Below are 26402 nucleotides of genomic sequence, written 5' to 3'. Positions count from 1 at the left end.
ATTAAGCACTAAATTTTTGTCCTCTTATTGTTGATAATCTTTTTAAGGTCTCCATTTAGAGGTGCATTCTTAGGGTTAAAGTGGACTTAGAGGCAGAAGGGTGGACTTCTCTCAGAAAGTAAAGCGTGTCTGAACAACTAGTTAAGACTCATGACCTAACTCGCAGGATGAATGCCACCTGGAATGACTGAATTTAAACTTGAGATTCTGACTGTTTAGGCATTTACATTTTACATGGTTGGCCACGGGTGGTTTAAAGAGTTAGCATGCTTGACATGTACGTGTCAGAAATTGTCATTAAAGGATTGTTAGGATTAAAAAGAAAAAAAAAGTCTCGTTTTCAGTCTACTTTTCATACTGAGGAAAGCTAGAACTGGAGGTCAATGGGCTGATATCCTCGATACAATGAAGATTCTGCCAGGCTCAACATACAGTTCTGTACAATGTCTGTTTCCTTGTCGTTAATTCATGCTTTAAGGTATGCCAAAGCAATTCTAACTACCTCTAGTAAGACACTACATTTGCAACAGTAATGTGCTGCTTTTTTTTGCACCAAATCAGCTTTGTTTTCCTCTAAATAAAACCTGTGATGTTTGCATTTTTCAGCCTTGTATGAAATAAACCTGGAAGTCGTTCACTTATTATAACCAGAATGATAATGTATTTTTCAAGTTCCTTGTTCATTTCCTCTGCTGTTCTTCAGTGCACTGATTTTTAGTGTACTCTCTGAGTTTTGGGGAAGGCAGGGGGTTCTGCTATAGAGGATATCAGTAACTAGAGAGCAAATGATTGCCTCAAGTTTAATTTGCTTTCATGGTGGTAAGGCATCTTGGCAAGGCAAGGTAAGGCAACTGGAATGACTTCCCCCACACACCTTTTTAAAGATCAGGTTTCCAGTGAATAGAGGTGGGTGGATATTCAGATAGCTTCTAGCAATGCAGTTTTCTAACTTACATTTTAAACATAATACATTCTTATTTAGAAGCTAGAAGCAGGGTAATGTTGGCAGATAGTGAGGTTATTTATTTTAGCTTAAGAAATCATTAAAAACGTCTTTACAGGGATATTTACAAAGGCCATAATTGAGCTGTTCTAATTAACGTTTCACTACAAAGGAAAGGTTTTATGTAACCTGAATGCAGTACATTTACTTAGTTAAAGCTCTTTGATGGGTGGTGCTTCAATAAAGTTCCCACAGCGCTCTCTAGCCTACCGTGCTTCAGGTTTTCACTGCATAGTGCATTAAGGTAAGAAGATAGCTTCTGTATAGATTGACCTGGTTTTATACAGAATCACAGAATAGTTGAGGTTGGGAGCAATGTCAGGAGGCTGCCTAGTCCAACTCCCCCTTTCAGAGCAGGGTCAGCTAAAGCAGGGGGCTCAGGACTCTGTCCAGTCATGTTTTGAGTATCTCCAAGGATGGAGACTCTACAGCCTCCCTGGGCAACCTGTTCCAGTGGTCAGTTACCCTTACTGTGAAAAACCTTTTTCTTTTGTTTACATATTTCTTGCATTCAATTTGTGCCCATTTCCTCCTGCACTTAAAGGCAAACTCTTCTCAGTGGTATCTATCTTCTCTACTCCCTTTTATCAGGTTATTTATACACATTGATGAGATCCTGCCATGAGCCTTCTCTTCTCTAGGCTGACCAGTCCCAGCTTTCTCAGCCTCTCCTCATATGGCAGATGCTCTAATCCCTTAAGCCATCTTTACAGCCCTTTGCTGGACTTGCTCGAGTATGTCCGTGTCTGCTTTGCACTGGAGAGCACAGAACAGGACCCAGCACTTCCCATGTGGGCTTAACCAGGACTGGCTAGGGGGGAAGGATCACCTCCCTTGACCTGTTATCACTCTTCCTAATGCAGGCCAGGATACTCTTAGCCACCTTTGCTGTGAGGGCACGTTGCTGGCTCACATTCAACTTGTCTACCAGGACCCCAAGTCTTTTTCTGCAAGTCTGCTTTCCAGCTGGTTGGTCCCCAGCCTCCACTGATGCATGGGGTTATTCATCCCAAACTGCAGGACTCTGCATTTCCCTTTGTTGAACTTCATGAGATTCCTGTTGCCCCATTTTCTTCAGACAGTCAAGGTCCCAACTAACAGTATTCTTCAATACAATTACAAAAATTGCATTGCCTTATATAGAGAGAAGGTTATAAGTGTTAATTTATCCTCCTCGCCAGTCCCTCACATGAAGCACTAAGGATATAGATCCACAAGATACCTTGGCCTATGCTAAGCATATATGTTGTAACCATACTCAGCTTTGTCTGTTCCTCAGCTTTTAATTTGGTGCTCTTCTGTACTTCTCTGGAAAAAAAAAACAGTAGGTTGTTAGCGTTGTCCTCTCCAGAAATACTTTGGTACTATTGAGTTTCTAAGGAGCAGTTGTATCTATAAAATTACCCACCAATAACCTCACTTAAGCCTATAGTTTCCAGAAGCTTCTGTGTCACTCTAGAAATGTTAGCAACTGTCAGAAGGCATAAGCCTCTTCTGTTTTAAATGGGTAACTTTTCAACCCATGGATGGAATGTTAATATAACCACAGAGGTAACTTCTACAGAGATGAAAATGGTTGGGTTTGCTACTACCCACTCCCCCCACCCTCCCCCCCCAACCCCCCACCCCCCAAAAAACCCCAACCCAAGACTCTAGATGTTCAGAGTGCTGTAAGCAGCAGTTCTGCTGTAGCCAATAAATTATTAGAATAGCTGAAAATTTAAAGAAAACCCATTCTCTCCTTTCGGGCTGTAGTAGTGAAATGTCTGAGAGCCCTTCTACTTAGTGATTCCAACCAGGGGACTGGGAAGCTTTTAGTGTGGTAGAAAGTGGACCCATGCAAAACTGCCATCTAGGATAGGAACTGCAGAGCTATGTTTTCAAAATTACTTTTCATCTTTTGCTCTCACAGAAAAAAAAAATTGTCACTTGTTTTAGAAAAGAAAGATCTCATGAATTAGAGGCCAGAATCAAGAGAAGTGTAAGTGCAAGCTCTGAACAGCTCGTCTCCTAGGCAGTGCCTGGGGCTTTCTCAGGCGGTGGCTGTCTTTTGAAGCCTTACTAGGAAGGTTTCAATATTGCTCTGCTCTTACATGTAATACTTAGCTGAGATTTGGGACAAGAGCATTCAACATGGATTTGGCCTTTCCCTCCAGAGACAGAATAAGGCTCTCTTCACTGACTACTAGTTGAAAACTATGTGAGCAAGTTTAGTTCTGCGGATAGGGAGCCTGACGGCAATTGCATGGGTTTCCACAAATAGTAGGAACTTAATGTTTTGTAATTCAAATTTCTGCGAGGTGATGAGAAAATAGAAAGTAATAGTTGTGCTGGATGGACTTACAATCTATGCTACCTGCAGTCTTCATTAGTGTAACTTTAAATATATAGTAATGTGCTCCAGAAGTTCAGAATTTTCTCGGGAAGTCAGATATAATTTGTGGACAACCACAGCCCTACTGTGACTTTCAGGAATTCAGTATACCGTGTTCCCACACACATACTTGTTATGAGTGGTAGTAAAAGAAATGTGGGTGTTTCTGTTCATTGCAATGTGTAATCACCTTTTGACATTTTCTTCTGTAAATTTGCAAGTAAATGCAGCAGTTGTGTAAGTGAAGAAATAGGCAGGTGGGCTTTAGCAAGCATGTTACCTCTGTGTGAGCCTGTGCTATATGGGAGTAAAGGGAGCCTCTCGTTTCCACTGACTGTGCCTTTTGGGTCAGATCAGGCAACGTTCATGCCTTCTTCAAAGACAATTTTTTTTGCCACTTTTCCACATGCATCTCTGGCCTTGAACTCGGAAGGGTGGAGTAATGGAAAATAAAGTTGGAGAAAGGACTTTGAGAAGTTAACTTAGCCTGTTCTTGTTGTCACTTTTCTAAAAGATGTGCGTCTGCTTGTTTACACCAGAAGCTTCAGCTAATGGAAATTCCCCAGCAATGTCAGGTGGTCTGTTCCAGATCAGCGAACATAGTGTTAGTTTCTGAGGGAAGAACCCACTGTAATTATGGTTGTGCACCAGAAAATAGGTACATATATATTATAGATATCTGTATGTATATCTAACTGTAAGGAGGGGAGGCAAGGACTGAGTGTAAACTGGAATCTCTGAAATGAGCAGGATTAAAAGTATTCAGAAAGGGGACGGGGAAAGGAAAAAGGAAAGAGGAAAGGGAGAAATGGAAGGAAAAGGAAGAACAGAAATGAAGCAAAAGGAAAGAGAGAGAAAGAAAGGAAGTGGAGGGAGGAAAGGAAAAGAAAGGAAAGAAAAGGAAAGAAGAAAGGGAGGAGAAGGAAGAAAGGAAAGAGAGGAAGGGGAGAAAGGAAAGGGAAGAAGGGAAAACGGAGGCTGGGTAATGTTTAACCTATGTAATTTTGTTGATCTAGCATCCAGTATGGAGCCCACAGGCAGTGTTACTGGCATAGTTTAAGGTGTGATGAACTGTGAAGTTTCAGCCTGGAATGTCTTAAGCTCATCTGTGCTTAAGGCAACATATTGTGCCTTTTCTACCTGGAGATAAACTGTTCCACAACTGCTTGTTTTTCCCCTATTCTGTGCTGCATTGCACAGATAGTGCCTTACACAACTGGATCCCCAATTTTTCCCAAGGTTTTGAAGATTACAGCGCAGGGCAGCACAGAATATTTGCCACCTTTGTCTGGCAGCTTTCCTGGCCCGTGACTCTCTCCAGCCTACTGAACAGGCGTCTCCCGTGTGCTGCGCGCAGGTTTCTGGCTGCAGGCAGGTGCCCTGGGGCCTGCAGAGGTTCGGTTCCCTCGGCTCTGCCCTTCCTCTCTCTGTAGGAGAGGAACTACCTGGGGCATACTTCCTTTGACTGATGTAGGCGTATGTACCCTTCCAAGTGCCAGCACAGTTTCAATTGATTCTTAACATATCTGGCGAAGGGAAGAATATCTAAAAAAAGTACATCTGTTGTTGTTTGTTTCTGAAGTTGGAATGAATTTCAGGTAAGCACTAAAAAATAAAAATACCCAACCCCACAAGACCTTAGAGTTCATTTATGGGCAAAATGGCAATACGAATGCTCTTAGAGTATGTTTCATGTACATGTTATCTGTCATTCATATATGCATTTATTTCATTTGAGCATTAGCGTAATTTAGTTAACGCTGAGCCCTGTTTTTCACAGAATATTGACAGAAAAATAGTTTTCTAGCTGAGAGTTTCTCAGAGATCCAGATGCTTTACATTGATTCCAGAAACATCAGTCTTAAGCTGACTAATGGTTTGAAAACTAAAAAGAAACGAGCTCCGTAGGGCATGGCTTGTGCTACCAGGCTCTGCTGTACTGTATGGTTTTGTTGTTAATTGTTTGCATTTTGTTGCATCTTATGTAAGCTTTACCACAGAAAAGGGTTTCTCAAATGGATTAATTTTGCCAGCAAGCATTGACGGAGAGGCACAGTGATGAATGAAGGTGTACTAATTAGCAGATGTACTAATTTTACAGAAGCTGAATTTAAATTCTTTATAATTTACTGCAGTAGGTTGAATGTGTAGCTTGCCATGCAAAATATTATATAGAATATTATATTTGTAGCCCACTTCTGTCAGCAGTGCATGTACTGTATCTATGAAGGAAGGTTAGATTTAACTCTGCTATGTGAAGGGCAATTCTGTGCTGAGTTGAGATGAGATCAAATAGCATGCAGTATGATTATCCTGTCTTATCCTGCAGATGACATTGGTCATTTAAACATCTAGTTCTCTGACCTTTCTATATGTCTGCTGCCTGGCTCTACTCTATATGAAGCAACTATTTCATTGCATTTTATGAAACAGTGTCTTCTTTCATTTGCTTTCACTGGCTATAAAAATCAGCTAGTAAGACCTGGTTACCATATGATAGTACAACCTAAATGCAGTATATGAAACTGTCAGGTGAAGATGCAGTCAAAATATGCTGCAAGTCTACTTTGCGTAATTAGTATGTTACAGTACTGGAGGTGTGAGTTATCTTTAAAGCTTCTTTTAAATGTATTGAGCGTATTATCAGAATATAACTGCAATATCAGCATATTTTATGATAACCTCTAATACTCAGTTTTATACACAATTGATTTTTGTTAAAGAAATACCCTATTTTCAAAACCAAATTATAATTGGGAGATGATGGAAGAAATTCTTAGGTGAATGTCATGTTCAAAATTACGCTGGTGAGTTTTATTTACAAGTTTACAGTTGTGACAGCAGTTCAGATACCATGTTTGTTTAATCTTTCTTGTCTGTGAAATACGTTATAAATATTTACTAATTTACTAGTGCTAAGTGACAATCATGGAATATGATCCTTGTTAGCCACTACCAGCAACTCTCTGTGCTATGGAGTATGTTTAGAAGCCACAAAACCAGAGAAGGCATTTCTACTCTAACTGCATAAATCAAGTAGCCTATTTCTACTTTTCCTCATGCTACTGAGCATCTGGCATAATGTTGTTAAACTCAGGGAGGAAATGGTGACTTCTTTATTAGTATAAGAAAGGCGTAGAGCCTAATGATGTATTTGTGTAAAAATTAATGCTGTGTGTTGGATTGAAAGTAGTATTTCTTGAATCTCTGTGTCCTAAATTCTCTTGAGTTGGTTTCTGCTGGATCATTTCTGCCTTAAGGTTTAGGGTCACTGACCTTATTTCAGCTGATGGCTGACTGCCTGTTGAGATGCTGTCACCTGTCCTGATGAGCCGGGTGGTCAGTACTTGCTGAACGATTGCCAGCAGTGTGGCTGCTCAAAGGATGAGTGTGTACAGCTTTTGTAGATGACTTCGCATGTTGGAGCAGTTGGTGGTGTTAGGAGGGCTTAAGGCATACGTACGGCACTTTTTCCAATGAATAAATGTTAGTAGGTCTTACCTGGAATATCCAACTTTATTTCTGCTCTTAAAGGTTTCTGAAAATTATGTAAGCTGTTCAGTGCATTAAAATGAAACTGTAAACTGGTGTGTGTTACACGAGGATATGAAAATTGCTGGCTGAGATTATTGATGCTACATACAATTGAGAAGATTCCCAGAAGTCAGAGAGGATATGTTGGAGATCATTGTTACCAGAGTGTTTGGCAAGGTGTCAAATGAATGCTGTAAATATGGCATAACTATGATGATAAAAACATCTGAGCCAAAATACTGTGCTGTATAGCAATACAAAACACAACTAACTACCACAAGTGCTCCGTGGAATGATTATTTATGAAGAAGGCATAGTGATATATATAATGCTGGAGAGACAGAGGTGGGGAGCTTGATTTTTAAGCTACCAGTGAGTTCTACTGAGGTGCAAACTACTGTTTCTTGTCTCTGCTGACAGGTGTTGCATGTTAACACTGCATTTTTACCTTTGCTGGGTTTTTTTTGTTCCTTAAAGCTCTTCTTCAGCATTGCCGGGGGGGAGGTTCATGTCAAAGGTCATTTTTGCTGAAGTTGGTGCTGAAAAAAGACCAGTTGTGTAACAGTCTTAGCTGGATTTACACTGTTATGTAATGTCAAAAACATTAGGGACGTAAATGCAGTCTCCATGTCTTCCTTGCTAGTGGAGATACTGGGGAGGATGTTGGGTTTATGGGATTTACAGAGAAAACACAGTATTAGTTGGAATGCCAAAATTAGTGTCATTTCAGCCAATTCCCAGAAAGTGCCTTCCGACCAATGTAATGTTCAGAAATATGTACGGGACTCTGATATTTCTCAATTAAAGTTCAGTCTGTCTGCTGTGTGGGGCATTTGGGACTCTTCTCTTAACAGTTTTATGAAGTGTGAAGAACCTGCAGCAGAAAAGTAAGATATGGAGATGTTTTTTTCATACGGCTAAATAGGCCTGTGAAAAAAATGAACTCCAATGTACCTTTTTTAAAAAAAATTAGTTCAGAAGGCTATCTGCAAAGTATTTTACTAGGTATGGTCAACCTGTACATAAATAGGTTCTGCTACCAAGGACCTTTTAGGCCTGGAAATTAAGCTGTGGACTTCATTTTGTCATCAGCAAAATTCTACTTGTGCTGAGTGGTTTAGGAAACTTCTCTGTTAGGAAAATGTATAAAGACTTGTACATCTTAAGAAATGCCTACATATATAAAAACACATATGCACACAGGCCTCAGTGAAGTAAGAGCATTGCAATCTTGCTATGTCCAAGGCGCAGGGAAAAAAATCTTTTTGGTCATCCTTGTAGTCTGCCAGAAGAAATAAATCAGGCATAACCAGTGCTCCTACCTTTCTAATTGTAATTTGTGCTCCTTCTATCACTGTTGCAATGTTTTAGCCCTTGTTGTCATTCAATATGGTGCATGTGATTGATTCGGCTTATTCTTGATATATTTCTTAGGATACAGGTATATACAGTTACATATTTCCTAGAAGACTCCAGTTTTCTAGATATTGGGTATCCTGGTCTAAGTTGCTCCCTGTAGGCTGCCTGCTAGTCAGTGAAAACAGGGACAAAGCACCTGCATAGGGCGAGCCATTTCACCGGGCAGTTTCAGAACTTGTTAGGTCAGTACTACGTAAGATATTTTGTGGCTTAGGAATGTAAAATCAACGTATTTGTGTTGGGAAAAATTAATTGCTGATAGACTGTTGACTGAAAGAATCGAGCATTACTCGGCAGCTGCCTTCTACCTTGTGATTTGTAAAACACAGTCCTCAACAGAAGACTTTCAGCAGTAGGTACTGCTAGGACCAGACACAAAATGTGATGTGCTGTATTGCAAATGTTAATCTTCTCTTATTTCCCCTCCTGCCTCCACAAATTTATATTGCTTTCATATACCTAAAAGGAAGAAGAAAATATTCTGTTTCAGGAATTAGGCAGTGGAATTTTTTTGTTAATCTCCAGTGTATTTTGGTACACATTTGCAATCTTACAGATTTTGTTCAAAGGAGAAGTAGAACCAGTGGAATCGTATTTCTGAATCTTTCATGATCTTTTCTTCAATTCTTGTGTGCCAACACACACCACAGGATACAAGACTGATTATAGTGCGCTCTCCTTTTGTTACTAGGTCAGTACTCCTAATTCTGAGCTTGTCTGCGTCACTGGGAGTATCAGATAATTTACTTGGAAGGAAGCCTCTGCCATGCTCAGAGTTAGTTTGCTCAGCAAAAAAGCATCTGTGCAGAAAAGCTTATTGATTACTCTGAGAATGCAACTTGACTCTGCTGAAGGGTCTGTGTGGGTCAGAGCATACGTTTCAGATCAGTAAATTAAGATGATTCTGTGTTTGAATGTGCATGCTATACATGAAATGAGTGACTTCTAAAAGGATTCAGTTCTATTCAGAATATGCATTCGCTGTCTAGATTTTTACACCTTTCTCTGCCTCTCCCAAAACCTTCCTTTAAAGAAATTAAAGAAGTAAAATTGTAGAATATGGAAACAGATTTGATTTGTCTAATGTGAAATATCAACACATCATTTTGAAGTGCATCTTTTAAATGAACCCAATAGGTATATGTGTGAAAGAGCAGAGATATATGTCCTGATTCTTTTCTATGCTTTAGACAGCAGATTTTGCTACCCAAGTTGGTGTCAGCAGTGAGAATGCTTATTTGATGTAAATGTACTGAAAAGGTATCAAACGGGTATTCAAAAAATCACTGCATTCTACTTCTAAACAGCTTGTGCTGACCCACTCAGGGGATGTTATCTGCAAGGGGGAGAGACACAGCAAAGGATTGCTCTGGAGGGCATTTTGCTCACATTAGGATTAAACTGTGTTTAGGAAGCTGTGCAGAAGTGGGCATCTCTGTAATTTTTGTGCTACAGTAGTTATGTTTCTTAATGTTTCAGCAGATAGGAGTTTAAGATGTGGAAATAAGGGAAAAGGGAATTAATTTCACGGAATTTCAGCCTCTCTTTTTTAATATTTATCACTATTTCTGTTCTGTTTTTTGTTTCCAGTTACAAGAAAACACATGAGACCCTGAGCCATGCAGGACAAAAAGCAACAGCAGCTATCAGCAATGTAGGAACTGCTATCAGCAAGAAGTTCGGAGATATGAGGTATAGGGATCTGCTGCTTCTCTGGTCTTATTTTGAGGACAAAAAGTATAAATCGTCTTCTTTTCCTTCTACATTAGTGTTTTAAAGGTTCAAGTATTTTCTAGTCAGAGTATTTTATAACAGTCACGGTTTCTACCAAAAAGAAGGGATAGCGATGAATGAAGATAATCTTATTTGAGTCCTGGTTAAAAATAAAAGTGCAATTTGAAATCCTTTTGGAAGAACTTTGTAAGCTTAAGGAAAGGTACAAGTAAAATGGAACAAAAATGCTGTTAGATCTGTGTTAACCCGATTTTGTTCATACATGGATTCTGGAGACCAAATTCATTTGAAGAAAACAAGCCTGCCTTGGAGCTGCTTGTGCAAAGATAAATAATAAAAAAAAAGAATTCAGGCTATTTTTTATCAGCTTTGTCAAGATGTACACAGGCAAAGTTCTGCAGTTTTATGTATGAAAATAGGTATGATGAAAGTAACAGGAGTTGAGGTCAGGAGAACTGTCACTTAAATGCAACTTAAATGTCAGGCTTTGTATGTTGATGTATGTTTAAAAGTGTTGGTCTTAAAGTTCCTCAGAATAAGGGCATAAATGAAGAAATTGTACATTGTAAACCAGCACTTCAGTTTTCACCCTGGTAGCAGGATTACGAAACTTCTTCTCAGGTGTTTTAGGGAGTTGATTTTTTGTGATGAAATAAATGGGCAAGGGCAACTCTACAATGTCTTGTTTGAGCTGCAGAATTAGGGTCTCATGTATTAGAGGTATTGGTATGTACTCATTTTTGGGTCATTTTGCAATCTAAGAGGTAACCGTATCCTAAGATCTGTGTGAATCCATTTAACAGTATTACAAATATATATGGTGGGGTTTTTGTGCTGCAAATGGCTGAAGCATAGTTGTTGGCAGCTAAAACTTTTTTTTCCACTTTTTTACTTTCAATCTGAATCTTAAGAAATCTTTAGAGTCCCTCCTTTATCCCTACCTTTTACATACAGCTTAATAAACCCTCTGCAGAAGTACTACTGTTTTTCTAGGTGAAACTAAACAACAAAAATCTTCATCACTGTATGATCTGCTTTAAAATGTCTTTTTCCATATTGCAGTTTAAAATGGAAATCTAGTGAGTGACTTGCAACCAGGGTATGAACATAAACCAAGAATTATTTGACTCGATACAGTTAAACATCCATAGGAATAAGGAGGCATGCAGTTACATTTTCCTAGTACATTTTTTTTAGCATTCAGCAATCTGAAAGCTGAAAACTTTCTAAAACAGAGATTTGAGCTTTCATTTAAAAGTCTTTGAAAGGTTTTTCTTCATGATTTTTTTTTTAAATTTATTTTAACTTGTATGAGCCTTTGACATTCATAACACCTCACGTCTCCCCAGATGAATAGATAGTAATGTGGTAAAGAAGTGCATGGTTTATTTGTTTGTTCAATCTTTCCCTATTCTGAGTCTCCCTGCTCTTCCATTATGAGGAACAGTGAGTGTAGTCCTTCTGCCGTCCTTCATGTCACTCATGATTTCCTGTGGTTTTATTGTATTTCACTTAACTTAGTGCTTTTTCAGGCTGAGACTACAGTTGCATGAGTTGCTTTCACAAGCCTTTTCCTCCTTTGCTTATTCTTACTGCCTTCCCTGCATTCATAGTTGCATTCTGCATTTTTGAGAAGTGCATGAGACGTGTGTGCTGCATGTGGCACCGACACATCCTCTGTTTCATTTTCTGTTCTTTCCCAACTTTTTCTCCTGTAACAAAGACAAGCCCACTGCTCAGTGAACAGGTCCTGTTGTTGCTTCCATGCTTGAGATCCTACAGCAGTGACAAAGAGTTTGTGTGCAAATACCTTGAACGCTGGCTCTTGATCAGAGAGGGAAGGATGACACTGACAGTTCAGTACTTCTCAGGTCCTGTTGCCTGTGCTTTGCGTAGTGTGTGAGATTAACTGCAAAGGCAGAAATGTCTTCACTGTAATAGAGCATGTTTTTCCTTTAACATTTCCCTTAATTAATCACTGTTACCAAATTCCTTTGTCTTACCAATCAGTATCAACCCCCACCCCCATGATGATCATGCTTCTGACTAGCGCTTGGAAAGCAGATGGGTGGTATTTATCCCATTAGCCCTTTAGCCAAGGGCTCAAAGCAGAGGCTAAGTCCATAAACATTTTGATTGAGAAGGTTGTTTCTAGTAGCTTTCTCTGATTGAAATGATTACCTTGAAACTGGTTGGGAGTTCTTCAGGAAAATATGAACTACCAGCTCTGCCATTTTTTGTGGGTGCTTACTGGTTTCAGTTAAGTTCTCAGTTAGGAGAGTTTCTTGGGAGAGTATCCCATAGTTACATAACTCATGGCATGACTTGGGCCTTCTGCAGCTGCTGAACATCCTAAATCTGGCGTAATGGTCGGTATGCTTCCCTCAGAAACAAAGCCAGCCTGAGGTCTTGGCTTAACTTGGGCAGGTGCAGTTCTGTGTGGGGTCACACTGTAAATCTTATCACTTAAATGACCTGGCTGTAAAAATCTTTCCCTCCCCCACTGCAGTGCCAGCCACATTTGGGGGACTAAACTGTAAAGGGACATGCGTCCTTTGTTTCATTGTTTGCTTGCTTTTTTGCTAATCCAAATAATTTTATTTCAGTGATCTAATATGCGGATTATCACTGCCCCCTCCCATAATGCTGATTTAAACACACATCAGACTCTGGCTAAATTATCTTGGTTAGGCATTAAGGCTGATAGCCACCAATGGCATCCAGATGCAAATCCCTGTTCTGCTTTCATTCAGCGCAGACACTTGAAACTGATTTCTAAAATCCAGATGGTCATCATAATTCCCAGTATGTTCAGCAGTCTGGTTTCTTTGGCCCTTACCCCCTGCCTATCATGATGGTTATTTTGAGAGGGCTTGTAGTCAGTCTGACTCTAAATATTGAAGCCTGCTTTCTCTGTGAAACAAAATTGTGCTTTCCAGGCTGCCTGCTATGTCAGCTATACAGAGTACCACATGAAACACACATTTCTGTTGTGAAGATGCAGGGTCTTAATTAATAACCTGAAAGATACTTAATCTTGCATTATCTCTAAAAATATTTACTAAAATATCATATATCAGGAATGGGCCACAGCTCCCACGAACTCCCCCGAATGTGCTGTTTTGCTCTGTTAGAATTCAAGAAGATGAAATCTACAAGGAAGAAAGAAAAATGACAAAAATCTGTGTATCCCAGAGAACAGAGAAGGCACCCTCTTGGGACAAAGTGCTTTTCATGCAGCTGTTGTGCTTCTCTTTCATCCTCAACGCAGCTTCCCAGTGTCGCAACTCTAATTCATTTTGTGCATGAATAATCATTAGCCTTTTACATCTTCTAAATTTTTTTTAAATTATTAGTGCTTCTAAGGTTTCTTTACAGTTGTAATGCATTCTATTTAATATTATCATGTTACTAGAAATAGCAGAAATGCGTATAAAACTGGTATACACATACTTCTGCTTTGGGATACAAACCAGGCACTAGTAATATAGTTAAGATAATAGATTCTTCATGAATCACTCTTGTGATTAATGATATGCCATCAGGACTTTTTGTTGTCCCTCCACCCCCAACTCATGTTATCTCCTCTGACATTTTCTGACATGTATAAGGAAGACAAAGGTGAAAAGGCGAGTCCCAGGTCACTCACAGGGCAGTAACGTGGGCTCAGATCTCTCAGTAGAGGTTACACTGGCATTTCAACATGGCTCGTGCCACATAGAGCACAGACATTGATAGGACATTGGGGGTATTTATCCCTTGCTTCTTCGCATACTGGTAGAGTTTGGATCTTTTCATGTGATACTGCTGGACTGCTCTTCAGCTGTCTATGTGGATCTAAGAGTTTGAGCCCTGCTGGTGGCCTTTTTAGAAATTGTGATACCAAGTGGGCGATTTTCTGATTTGGTTTTTTTTGCTTAAAAAAAAAATATAAAAGGAGACTACATACACTACACTACTACATGCACACTGCCACATACATTACTACTACCCAAGTAAATGCATTTAAAGATTAAGCTAACAAAGGCGTGCATGCAAATTAGGATGTCACCAGTTATACTACTTATACATCCTTCATTCAACTGTCTCATACATTTTCTTTAATTACATGATCACACAGACCCCTTTCAAATTCAGTGCCTGGGATGGGCCAGCTCTGAAGATGAATAAAGGTAATATAATGCCTCATTCCTGCCAGGAGCTGGAAAGCACATGTGGAAAGAGGCAGAAGACTGCAGGGAGGGATTACCTGGGTTTACAACTGTGGCAGTTGAACGTGCCCCTCAGAGATGATGAGAATCAGCACAGAAGGCACATGAGGTCCCAGAAGGGTGGAAGAAAGCAAAGTTCATCCCTCTGGAAAGGGGCAAGGGAAGTTCTGGGAAATACTGAACAGGTACTGGGGGAATGCATTAGCCCTCATATTTTCTAAGCATCTAGAAGGTAGAAGATGGCAAAAATGTAGAAGGGTTTGTCAAGAACAATTATCTTGAACTGACAGCACCTGTCGTAGAGGACGGAGGGGAGGCAGGAGATGTGATAGAGCTTGACTTTGATAAGACTGTCCATACTGTTTTCGCTCCTGTAAGTGAACTAGAGAAATACTACAGTTTAGGTGTTACTGCTTTAGCAGGAAGAGGGCATAGGGAGTTGAAAATTTTTTTCAAAGAATAGGTCTCAGTAGCTCACCATAATGCAGGATTTTGCAGGCATCTGTTCTGAGTCTGTTACTCTTCAGCATTTCCATTACAGGTTTAGATGATGGCATCATATGTACACTTAAAATGCCCAGATGACTTCAGTGGGAGGGAATGCAAGCACTATAGACAGCAGGATTGGAATTCAGATTTATTTTAAATGGTAAAATAAAATGCAGTGTTTGGGAAAGTGTAAGGTGCTTTACTGACAGGGAAAAACATCAAAAGCAGAGATGAGGAGCACTGACCAGCCAACTGGGCAGTGGCTGTGCAGACAAGGGCCTAGCAAGTGCTAGGCTAGTGGCTCACAAATGTAGCAGGAGTCAAAGCTGTCATGCCGTCATTGCTAATACATACCTTATTCCAGCAAGCATTACAGGAGTGTTACCTGTAGGATTTGGGAGAGAATTGCTCTACTCAGCTCTGATGAGGACTCAGCTGGAGTATGTAGCTGGACTCTGTAGATGAACTGGAAGGAATAGGGAGAAAATAATTTTTTTTTTTTAAATCTGCTTCAGAAAATACAGCCAGCAAGTGTTTCAATGAGTTGGCTTTTAGCGTAGACAAATGTGGCTGAATCTGAAAGGAGAGGGAGGATGTACTAAGTTAATGTGAGAACAGAAAGAGCATTCAGCTGTACAGCTGAACAGGGGCACAGGTTATTTCTGAAGGCTGTGAAGTCTCTGTCATTGCAGGTTTTTAGAAGCAGGTTAGGCCAATATCTGTTGGAGATGGCTCAGGTATAATTAACCTGCTTTAGTGCTGTGGGAGTTGATCTTTGCTGTGCCTTTATTGTTGTGCCTTTTTGGGTTTTCTGTTGTGGTGGAGGTTTTGCACAGCCTTTTGCTGGGCATTTCCAGGATTTCCATGATCTAGGGATGATCTGGGCATTTAAAACTGTTGCTGAACTCACTGGGAGCTGAACTCCTTGAAATAGTGCAGCTGTCATACCCCAAAGTACCATTCATAAACCTCTGTGTCTCTGATATCCCCTATAAAGGAAATACTAATATTGTCTTGCTTCACAATGTAATTTCATAAGCATGTCTTTTGCTGATGGCTGAAGCAATTGTTTTCTCTCATTTCTACTGACACTTGCCCCTTCCTTTGTGCTGGTTCTTAGAGCTCTGCAGTAACGCCAGTTTCCCCACCATATGGCTGTACAAGTATCTGTATTACATGGAGAAGGGGGTGGCTGTTACTGGGAGTCAGCAGCTAGCAAAAGCAGGCTACCTATGACAACAGTATTACTTAAGCCTGTCTAAGCAGAAACGTATTCTGAAGATAAATCCATGAATGTTTGAGAAGCACCAATATACATAATGATGAGCCCTCTAAATAACCCTGAAGAAATCAATGCTTTTCTTCAGAGGAAGGTATGAATATTGTACAGTAAATAATGCATCACACCACACATTGAAAAAGGATGTGAAAAATAAGTATTGAAGAGATGTTCATTAAGTGTGCACCACCTATCTGGCTCACTGCATGAGGCAGGTGTTCCCTTGAAGCGGTCTGTAATTAAGGACTACATCAGTAACACACAGATGAAGGAGAGGCTGTCTGCCTCATCGTTTCTCAACTTTGGAAACCTTAATGACATCCTTTGAATATTGTATATCAGTGTGCCTCTCCCAGTTCTGCTGCCTTAATTAAGTTTCTTGTGAGCTGGAAAACAGTGTCAAAGTGCCTCAAGTATTGTTTTCAACAAGGAAGAAGTATTTTAGAAAATGTCATTTTAGGAATTAAAAGCCCCTTATTTTTTCCATACCCGTCTCAACTGAGAGATGATTAAAAAATCCAGAAGGAAAAAAAAAGGCATTTGCTGCTGATGCACATCTACAATTCCAGTTTGCCTCAACTTTGTCTTTCAGGAGATTAAGGTAGGATTTTGGGAGGGAAACCAGATAGCATGGTTTAAATCTGATCTGATGAAGAGAACACAAAGTTTAGCAGACAAAACTTCTGTTCTTCGTTGCACAGAGAATAGGTGACTGCGTAGTGAAGGAGTGTGTGAAAATTTTTGCTTTGAAGGAATCTCAACTGATCCACATCCTAATGTGAATTCCAGCATCAAGATTTGAATGCAAATTATTTTATTTTTCTCCTCGGGCAGTTTGACATGCCACAGATATATATGTATAATTTTGTTACATTTTCATAATACTTTTAACTCTTGCTTTTTTTTTTCCTTGTGCATCCACCACAGATCGCATTCAATTGGGTAAGACACATTACTCTCCTTGAATACTGCCTCTGTATTTGACAGGATTTGTTTTATGGAATGTATGTAATGCAGTAACCTCTTTCCTTTCGGCATCGTTATATATGATAAAAACATATGTTACTTACACTGTAATGCCTCATTTTTCCAGCTTGGTGAGCTATAATGAGGAAAGGACTGGACTAACTGGCTAGAGTGTGTTTGCCTTGCTCTTGAGTAGATGAGTCTCAAACTGAAATAATGAACACATTCAAAAGACGTTGCTCTTGGGAAAACCTATTTGTATGTAATCCCATTCTCTCAACCATATTTTTTCTGTCAGAGGTTGGAACATAAACAGCAAGTGCTCAGTAAAAATTCTGTTCAGCCAGCAGAGTTTGATAAAGATTGTATAAAGAATTTAAATACCTCTTCTTCAGTAAAGTAAAAGTATATTAGTCATGAAGTGTACATGGTGAGTCTTTAAAAGTCTTGAGTCCTGGGGAAATTTCCAACAGTAGGCCAAGTTCTTACCATGATTAAAAGGGTTCTTTATATTTAGAGCTTGAATTTATTGATGCTGTAAAGCACTTCAATATATGATGAATTATAAAATGATTTTATGTGTGCTGAAAGATTCTATAAGCGGTCTGGCTTTACATCAGTTCACCCAGCAGAGGGGCTGAACAGCCCCAAATCCCCTGCAGTCCCTCTGGCCGTGTGGCATCGCCAGGGCATGGGACAGCTCAACAATTTTTCTGTTCAGCGAAGTAATCCAACGGGGGTTCTTATTTCGCTGAGGAGACTTCAAAATGGGGGATAGGTTGACCTTCCTATCTCACTCTGACATGAAACCAAAATGTAACATTTAGCAACCTCTATTAGTAAGGATCTCTGTTCTCTCCCTCTGCACTGATCACCGTCACAGTTAAAAAAGCTTAATGTTTTAGGCTTCTAGTAAAAGAAGATGTTGTCACTGTTCCTATAACTGGCATCCTTACCTCTTTAGAGGAATTAAAAGATGAACTCAGTGAAATGTGCACTTAGTATTCAGATTGTCTGTCACATGCCATCTCTCAGCTGTGTGAGTTTAATTTGGCACAATGTAATCTTCTTCCTTAAACCTTCGTATTTGGAATGTTTTGCTATTAGAAGAGGAGCAGCCTATGCTGAAATACTTCCAAATTCTTATTTTTGCCTATTTGTCATGTGTTTCAAGACTAAAATGGCAAGCATGCTTGTTTAATTTAACTAGGATTGTTAAAGATTTGCTGCACTTGTGAAATGTTTGGGCTAATCTTTCGTAAGTCTGAAAAATTACGTGAAAAATTGAACATGAAAACATTCGATTGTCTGCTGTCAGTTCTTGTATATCTGAGCTTAGCAGAAGCCTTAAAATATACACAACACCAAACAGTTTGTATAAAATTTCTGTCTCACCTGCTTGCCAGACAGCTCTTTACTCCCCCCTGCCCCCTCTCCCCCATTTCTGAATCTTTAATCTGGAAAAAAAACACATCTTTTGTGTATATATGGACACAGCCCTGCTCTGAATTTGTACAGTTTAGAACAAACACATGTGCTGTTTATATGAGAGCTTTCATTTTTAATGCCATAATCACGCTTTGCTTGATGGCAACCAAATGTTAGTGTCCCTTAAAGGCAAGATCTCACTGCTCTCAATCAGACCAGGCTGCAGCTGTCAGTCAACACTGAAAGTAGCCATGCAGGAATTTTTGAAACGATACATACCCTTGCAGTGCACAGTTTACTTACACTGTTCAGATCTAAATGTACTTATGGCCAGTTCTTACTTCAAATAAAGATTCATATTCAGAACAGGCTTAATGCTTCCCAGCAGTAGGGAATAGGCAACGATACGATAGCAGAGTTGCTTTGGTGGCTCAGGTAGAAGAATGTGACGAATACAAGTCAAGCGGTTAGGGTGAGTGGCCATCTGCAGGGCTGGAGGTGTGCAAGAGCATTTGGGGATCCTTCAGTGATGCAGAGGCTCCATCCTTCACTTGCCAACCTTCTGATGCTCTTGCTGCTGAGAAGTCTAAGGAGGGAAGTGCAGCAAGGAAAGCTGGATGAGAGCTGTGGAAAACAGCTTTCCACCCTTGGTAGGGGTGAGGTGTGAAGGAGGAGGTGAAACATCCTAGAGAGACAGGGACAGCAGCAGCTGCCTCTCTGGCTGAAGAAACCCCTTGTTTAGGTAGCCTGTTAGGAGCCTATACAAATTGGGGGTTGGCACTGGCTGTTTGGCCTGTCTATATTGTATGTGCAGCAAAGGCAGGCAATTGCCTGTGTACCTACTGCCTTGAACCAGCTCTGTGTACGTTCACAAGCCTGAGGTGCGCTGTACTCACCCAACAGAGCTTATCGCCAGCCACTGCAGAACATGGAGGTAGCTCTCTGTTCCTCTGTCTCATGTTGCATGTCTCAGTAGATGACAGGGGTCTGCATCATTTAAATGAATATTGCCAGGAACTGTTTTGCATCATTCTTTTGAGCCCAGTTAAATTGCTGATCAGTTGACATGAGAAAGTAGTGGTAAGATCTTCGGTGCTGAAAGTGAGCTGGAATTCACAGGTGAGTTTGACAAGCTGTTGCCATCAGGAGAGGGAGAGTACCAGTACTCTTGAAGAGGGAGAGAGAGAGATATTAATGTTAATTAAAAAAAATTAAAATTACATGTTATAATCATATTGCAGACTGGATCTTACACCTTTTTTCCCTTATCTTTTGCTTTCATCCCACAGCTACTCTATTCGCCATTCCATAAGCATGCCTGCGATGAGGTAATATGCTACCCATATTCAATTTGCTATGGTGATGTTCAACAGTGTAATGAGGGGGGATTTGCATACTTTGATCCTGATCCTACAGTTTTGAGCTGGATGAATAGTCCCACTTCAATCAATTAAGGTTATTCATGTAGATAAGGGCTGCAGGACAGTCCATCTGTGGTTTTTCCTTTTAATTGTATTAACTGTTTAATCTCTTGTACAAGCCTTTGAGTGAATGAAGCAGTTCTGAGATGTATTTGGGTGGTTGATTGTTATCAGGTCTGTATTACCGAATCTGAAATTCCGTTGTTTTGCTGTCTCTAGAATGTTATCCAAAGCCCATTAATGTCAGAGATACTTTCTACTCCAGCAGGCTTTGGCTCATGCTCCTATAGAGGGATTTTATATGAGTGCTTTCATATTTTAATGGCTATAATCATGCTTTACTTGACTGCAGCCAAATATTGATGTCTGTTCAAATAAAGCTCTGACTGTTTTCAATAAAATTAGGATTCAGCTTTCTTTTTATCCCCTCAGCCTCTAAATATATGAATATCCCCACTCCCTGCCAAGTATGTGGGCAAAACAAATCTAACTACATGATGGATGCTAATTCATTCACCTTCAGCAGGTGGATGGTTTAAGGCAAGCATTCACCAGTGGGACCTATGGGTCAAATGTAAGTCATAAAACTCAATTTCTCTCTCCTTTTGACCCTTCTTGCCCTATGAAAAGTTTGTCACCTATTTAACAGAACCCAAAAGTAAATCTGCATTATTTTCCCAACTGGCTTTCATTTGCCATTTCCTGAAATTAAGGTCAGTTTAACTCAACCTGGTGAGGAATATGATGTAAATGTATTTGCAGAAATAGAGGCCATCATCAGGTTCCTGCTAAGTTCCCAGAATGTGCAAAGAGGTTGAACTGGAACACTAAAGTTCTAGCATCCATTGGCTTCATCACTTTGCAAAATGAAGCGTCGGCTCCTGCGCGTGCTTGCCTTTCCCCACGGATGACACAGAGGCATGGGCTCTTCTTTCACAGAAGAGAAAGTGGGTTTGCCTCATTGTTCCACTGTGAGGGTACCCTCCGTTACGGTAAAAGATCACTTATGTTTCATTTCACATAGGAACAAATGGATGTAATGTTTTACTACGTCCTGTTGGCCATGTTGTTAGGAGATACCCTGCACTTTCAGTGGTAGTAGTTCCTATAATCTCTGGATATAGCACAATAGACAGGTGAGGGAGAAAAAAAAAAAAGCTGAAGAACTAAACACTTGATTAAGTAACTGCTTCATTATACCGCACTGGGCTTAGAGAGCTCCCGTCACCTCTTGGTTTCTTATGGTAAAGAAAGTATAAGAGGAACCCTGCTGGACAAGAGTTTCTGAGCTGTAGAGTCTTCACTAATACTGAAGCACCAAGTACGCTATAATAGAGCTCTCAGTTGTCAAGCAAGGAGCAGAGAACCAGAAGAAGGTCCCCTTTACTCACTGTAGATTTGCCCAAATCCTTTGTGCTAGCTAAACTGCTGGAGGAGGAGACAAGCTTTTGTACTCACTGCAGCTTGCCTGCTTCTTGCATGTCTTCCTACGTGGGACAGGGATTATCAGTAGCGGGGAAGCTGCTGTGGAAAGGGAAGAGACATCCATCTAAGTAACTGAGGGGCAACTTGAGTACAGACCTCTATGGGGATCTGTACTCTCACTGTAAAAGAGCATGTGCCTTTTATTCATAATATTAAGTGGCAGATATTAGTTGTGGTCAGTATGTTCTGTTTGCAGGAAGAAATGTGAAAAATTGAATGCATTTAAAATGAGGGAGAAGTGATGTTTCAAGTTTTGGAGAAAGAAAGAACACGGTTGTGAGGCAAGCTAGCAAACCTAGTATGTGATTTGCTTTAAGAAGGAAAATCACAGCTCTTGCTTTTTTTTTTCTTATTTTAAGATATGTTCAACTCACAGTTTTGCCAAAATCAGTGTTGTGTTCTTTTCTATGGGGAGTGGAAGTCAGAGAAAAGCTTAACTTTGTCAGAAGGGCACCCTAGGAACAGTCTCCCTAATGTCTTTGTCTTTGAAAGCAGCAGGATACACCTGCGGTCACAAAATCATGGAGTGGGGGGGGGTCAGGATTCCTCAAAGGCATTTGGGACCTGCTTCCTACGTAGTTCCAATCCCCTTCATCCTAGCTTCAGGACATTGAACTGTCATCTTTTTAATTATCTAGATGATGAATTTGATCGAATCAGCTGAAAAAAAAGGTTAATTTCTTTACAGCAACCACACAAACGGGTAAAACCATAGAAATGCAGCACTACAGCCAGCGTCTTCCAGCTGTTCTTCTGAGAACATGATAAATATATCAGAGGGTAGGCAGGCCAGCCACTGTTCAGTTTCAATTACTGGGCAGGTTCTTTTGCAAATTTGTAGCTAAAAAATACTCATCTGATTACTGTAATTGGATTTGACAACAGAGCACAGATGACTGTTGGTACCCTGTCAGCCTATAGCCCTGTGCTGCCAGCCAGCCTTTGTCTGTCCTGCCTGGAAGAATTGATTGAACTGTGGAGTTACTCCATTACGTTTGCAACTGACTCTTCTTCCTTCCTTCAACTTTCTTTATCTCCTAGGAATTCTCCAACTTTCAAATCGTTTGAGGAGAAGGTTGAGACCACTGTCACAAGCCTTAAGGTAAAGGTTAGAGGCAGAGTTACATGGCTACGCATGTTAAAGTGTGGCAGCTTAGTTATCCCTATCCGTTGTACAGGAGACTGATTAAATTTGCTGTTCCATCAGGCATTTCACAGAACTGCAAGAGCACTGATGGAAAATGAAGTCAATATGCAAAGAAATAGTCTTTCTCTGCTTTGTTACTAAGAAATTACTTCTGTTGTCTGCCAAAGTAACCAGGTGGTCTCAGACATGCCAAAAATACGGCCATACTAAAATGGAAAGCAGAGACACCTCGTAAGGTGTGCCCACGGTTGATTGTGCTGTGCAAGGCAGAGTCATGTGCAGATGCAAGGTCAGATTTTGAGGGCAGTGTGACCCCATGAGCTCTGTGCTGTGCCCTGCCAGACAGGCACAGCCGCGTGCCTGCAGAGTGAACTTCCATCCCTGAGCCACGCTCCTTCCAGTACTAGAGGTGTACTCACCAAGTGCCCCTTGCTCGGCTGGTGGGAGCTGCCCTGTAACTCAGGTGTGATTCACAGTACCTGTGTGGTTCTTAGCACTGAGCTCGTCTTTCTTTAATGCAGATGTGTTTCCTCTCAAATTTCAAAACTATACTGGCGTATTTGCTGTGGGACAGGAAGATTTGATGGCAAAGTCGCCAGTTACCACTAATAGCACTTGTTAAGGCTCTTATTCAGCAGGACAGAGCATGGCAAATTTGCAGTGAGCTCATCTTTGCTGCATAGTAAGGCACGTTCAAGGCAGGAACAAGAGGGTTTGTCTCCTAATGGTTCTTATTCATTAGATAAAGTCAAGTTGTGTTCATAAAATGGCATTTTACTTTGCTGCAGTAGATTCCAACACATTCCAACTACAGTCTGTCAGAGGACAAAGGCCAAATTGATCACCCCTCATTTTAGGGGGAACCGAAAATACTAGATTAATGTCAGAGGGTGCTAAAACTTGTAAAGCATTAAAAAAGCAAGAGAATGGTCTTCCACTTGGGGCAGAAGGACATTTCTTCTTACAGAAAATGCAAATTACAGCTAGAACTGAAGCAGCAGGTGCACAGCGAAGGTCTGTCTTTTCCATGCCACTGTGAAATCGTACAGCCCATAAAATTTTCCAGTCAGTGTCTGAGGAAAGTAAGCAGCAGAGAGCTTGATTTATTTTTATGTTTCTAAATAAGCATGTCCATCAAAGAATGCAGAGTTGCTCTATTATTTTCAGATTTTGAGTGTTCACATTTATCTAGTGATAGGCTGTTCTGACAACTTCTCGGTCATGATAGTGTAGGGTAATGTCGCCTTCACTGCGCTGTGTCAGAGAAGGAAACATCATTGCAGTTTCACAGGTGGGAGGCAGCATCTCAGGGAAGACGAGGGGCATCCCGAGGAGCTAGAACAGAACGCAGACCCTCCAGAGCCCCAGCTCAGTGCCTGTATATACTTTCCTATTTGTTCTTTTCACCTTAGGCGCAAATGCTTTTTATACTCAACCTCACTGTAGGAGAAATCATTCATGCAGTGGGGTTCATCAGCTTGGAAGGTCTGAATTCCTGTCTGTTGCAGTGAAGTCTATCGCTTATCCCTTTGTGTTCCTTCTACCCATTTAGATACGGGATGCAGCTCGTTGGAACACCTGAGCTCTGAAATGGATTTTTTGGTTTGCATTTTTCACCACTCACCAGCTGGAGAAGAGGAGCACTTTTTGTACTCATTTAGTCACTAAACCTACTCTCACAGCTTTCAGTAGTACTCCTAGCTCCCAAGTTTGTTTCTAGGCTACTCTAGACTCCACAGATCCATTCCTCCTATGGTTAGGTCAACCTGTGAGAGAGACAGCTTAAAGCCTTTTGCCTTGCTTTGAGGGGTAAAGGACAAATGTGAGTGATGTCCTTTCTGCATCGAGGGAGGGGTGTCTGTGTTCAGTCACCTCAGTGTGTCATTCAGAAGGAAGAAAAGTCAATTCAAACTGTACAGCTCTGAAGACCATTTCTTCTGACGTGATCTGCTTGAGGAGCCTGATCTTATTTTACTGATTAAGGTGTTCTTCTAGAGGAGACCATTTGTCATGGCAGCTCGTAGCTGCCAAGACAGAGCATTCAGAGTGCTCTTAGATCATCCTTTAAGGAATCTTTAATTAAGCAGGACAAAACAAAAAAGTCTTGAGTCTAAAGTCACCTGCCAAATCCCATGAAACCTTCATTGTCCATCTTTATTGGCAAACCTACTAACAATTTCTGGAATATTTTGTTTCTGTATTCTTTCTTTCTTTCTGAATTCTTTCTGCAAATGGAGAAAGGAAGCTGGAGCCATGGACCTGGGTGCCACCAATGTAGGCTGTGGACAACTGGGACTGTCTCATCACTGTTCTTCCTTTTCCCTGCCTCTGTTCCAAGGCTTGCAAAAATAGGAAGACCGGGGGGGTGGGGGGAGAAATCCCAGGCTGTCCCTTCAATTCTAGGATTCTGTTGTGGTCTGAAAAAGCAGAGAACTTCCCAGAGAGGCTTCTGAAAAAGGAAAAGAACAGCAGTAGCCTTATCATCTTCCCTGCAGCCCCCGTATTAGCTACAGATCTTCAATAGTCCTATAATGTTCTGTAATCAGCCAAAACTGATGTTCAGATTTCATGTATTTACAAGTCAAATTTCAAATTTGATTTTATTTGCTCTTTGAGTTTGGACTTTGGGTTCCAGCTTTCTTAGGAGAGTGTGTATTAGTTCAGCTTCCCCTGGAAATCAACAGGACCTGGGTGCCTCATTCTCTTCAACTTTTCTGAAAATCAGAACACCAATGAATTAATTGTTTGCATAAACCCTGGGGTATTGGCCAGAAGCATTCATTAAAGTGACTTACATTATTCTTGTTTTCAGAAGAGCAGGCAGAAAAGCAAATAGAAGATGAAACTGAATGTTTCTGATTTTTAGGTGTCCAAATTCCGATGCACCTTATCTGAGTCATTTGAAATAATGCAGGAATAGTCTACTTTCACAATCACTCTGATGAGTCCGAATCGATGTTCTTCTGAGAATTTTAATTGGCAAATAAAACTTAATAGTAGATTTACTAGGCATTGGCTGCCTTTTCACTGCAAGATCTGAGCCTACCACATTTGACAACGTATGTATTTTATATTGCTGTTTGTAAAAATCAGTGACGGACCGATACTTTCTGAAAGTTGGCACAACCTGCTAGACTGGAAACAGATTTTTACTTCTTGAGATGGGAACTTTTAATAACAGTGATTCAAACTGTCAGAGCAAGTATCGAGCCTGCTACTACCTTATTCTACTGAACTTTCAAGGTAGGCAAGCTCCTGTGCTAGCTGGTGAAACAAAGGATTACATAGGATTAACTCTTTGGAAACTTAGGACACAAAGTTCATTTAATTAAACTAATCTTCCTAAGCATTCAGTGGCTGACAGGCTGGAAAAATGCCAGCTTGTCTTTAAGTCCTGCTGCAGTTCTAGGATGGAGTAAAAAGTTTTGCCCTATTTTCATGCTTGAAACAACTTTGGGCATATCAGCAAGCCGAACCACAAAAGAACACTCTCTTACCAAGGCAACCCACTCAAAACACCTTTGTCTCTTCATCACTTCGTCTTGACCATTTCCAAATGTTTAGATAAAGCTCTGTGTTTGTTAGAAGAACTATTTCAGAGATTTAGTCATATTGGTTTGTATTTTTAATACTTAGATTTACAAATTCAGCAAACTGAAGCATTTTGACAGTAGCTGACCTGTGAGCACATGGTCATATGTTTCATTAATGTAATTTGATATCTCTTCCTCCCACCTCCCCACATGAAAATGCTCTGGGAAGTTTTATATATCAGTATCCAGGTAGCTACAAGCACCTAAAGGGAGACAAGCTGCTGATTTTGTTCTTTGGTTACTATATTCCTTCTACTGTCCAAAATCCTGGAACGGTTTATGCATTCTGAGAGCAGCTGTGTTACCGTTGCTGGCGGAT

The 26402-nt window shown here is 40.5% G+C and overlaps 1 protein-coding gene across 3 annotated transcripts in view; it reads left to right on the top strand.

The window, feature by feature from the left end:
* The window catches only part of TPD52L1 (TPD52 like 1), a 59347-nt gene that overhangs the window by 30732 nt on the left and 2213 nt on the right, over window positions 1–26402 (top strand). The window contains exons 4-7 of one of the 3 annotated variants that reach the window (XM_064447360.1): window positions 9921–10022; window positions 16971–16985; window positions 19727–19765; window positions 22385–22445. In XM_064447360.1, the coding sequence (XP_064303430.1) occupies window positions 9921–10022; window positions 16971–16985; window positions 19727–19765; window positions 22385–22445 (217 nt within the window). The remainder of the gene's footprint in view (window positions 1–9920; window positions 10023–16970; window positions 16986–19726; window positions 19766–22384; window positions 22446–26402) is intronic. The other 2 variants (XM_064447361.1, XM_064447362.1) reach the window with 2 other exon arrangements.

This window comes from Phalacrocorax carbo, chromosome 3, assembly GCF_963921805.1.
Source record: "Phalacrocorax carbo chromosome 3, bPhaCar2.1, whole genome shotgun sequence".
Taxonomy (NCBI): Eukaryota; Metazoa; Chordata; class Aves; order Suliformes; family Phalacrocoracidae; genus Phalacrocorax; species Phalacrocorax carbo.
This window is presented reverse-complemented; position numbering and strand designations above follow the sequence as displayed.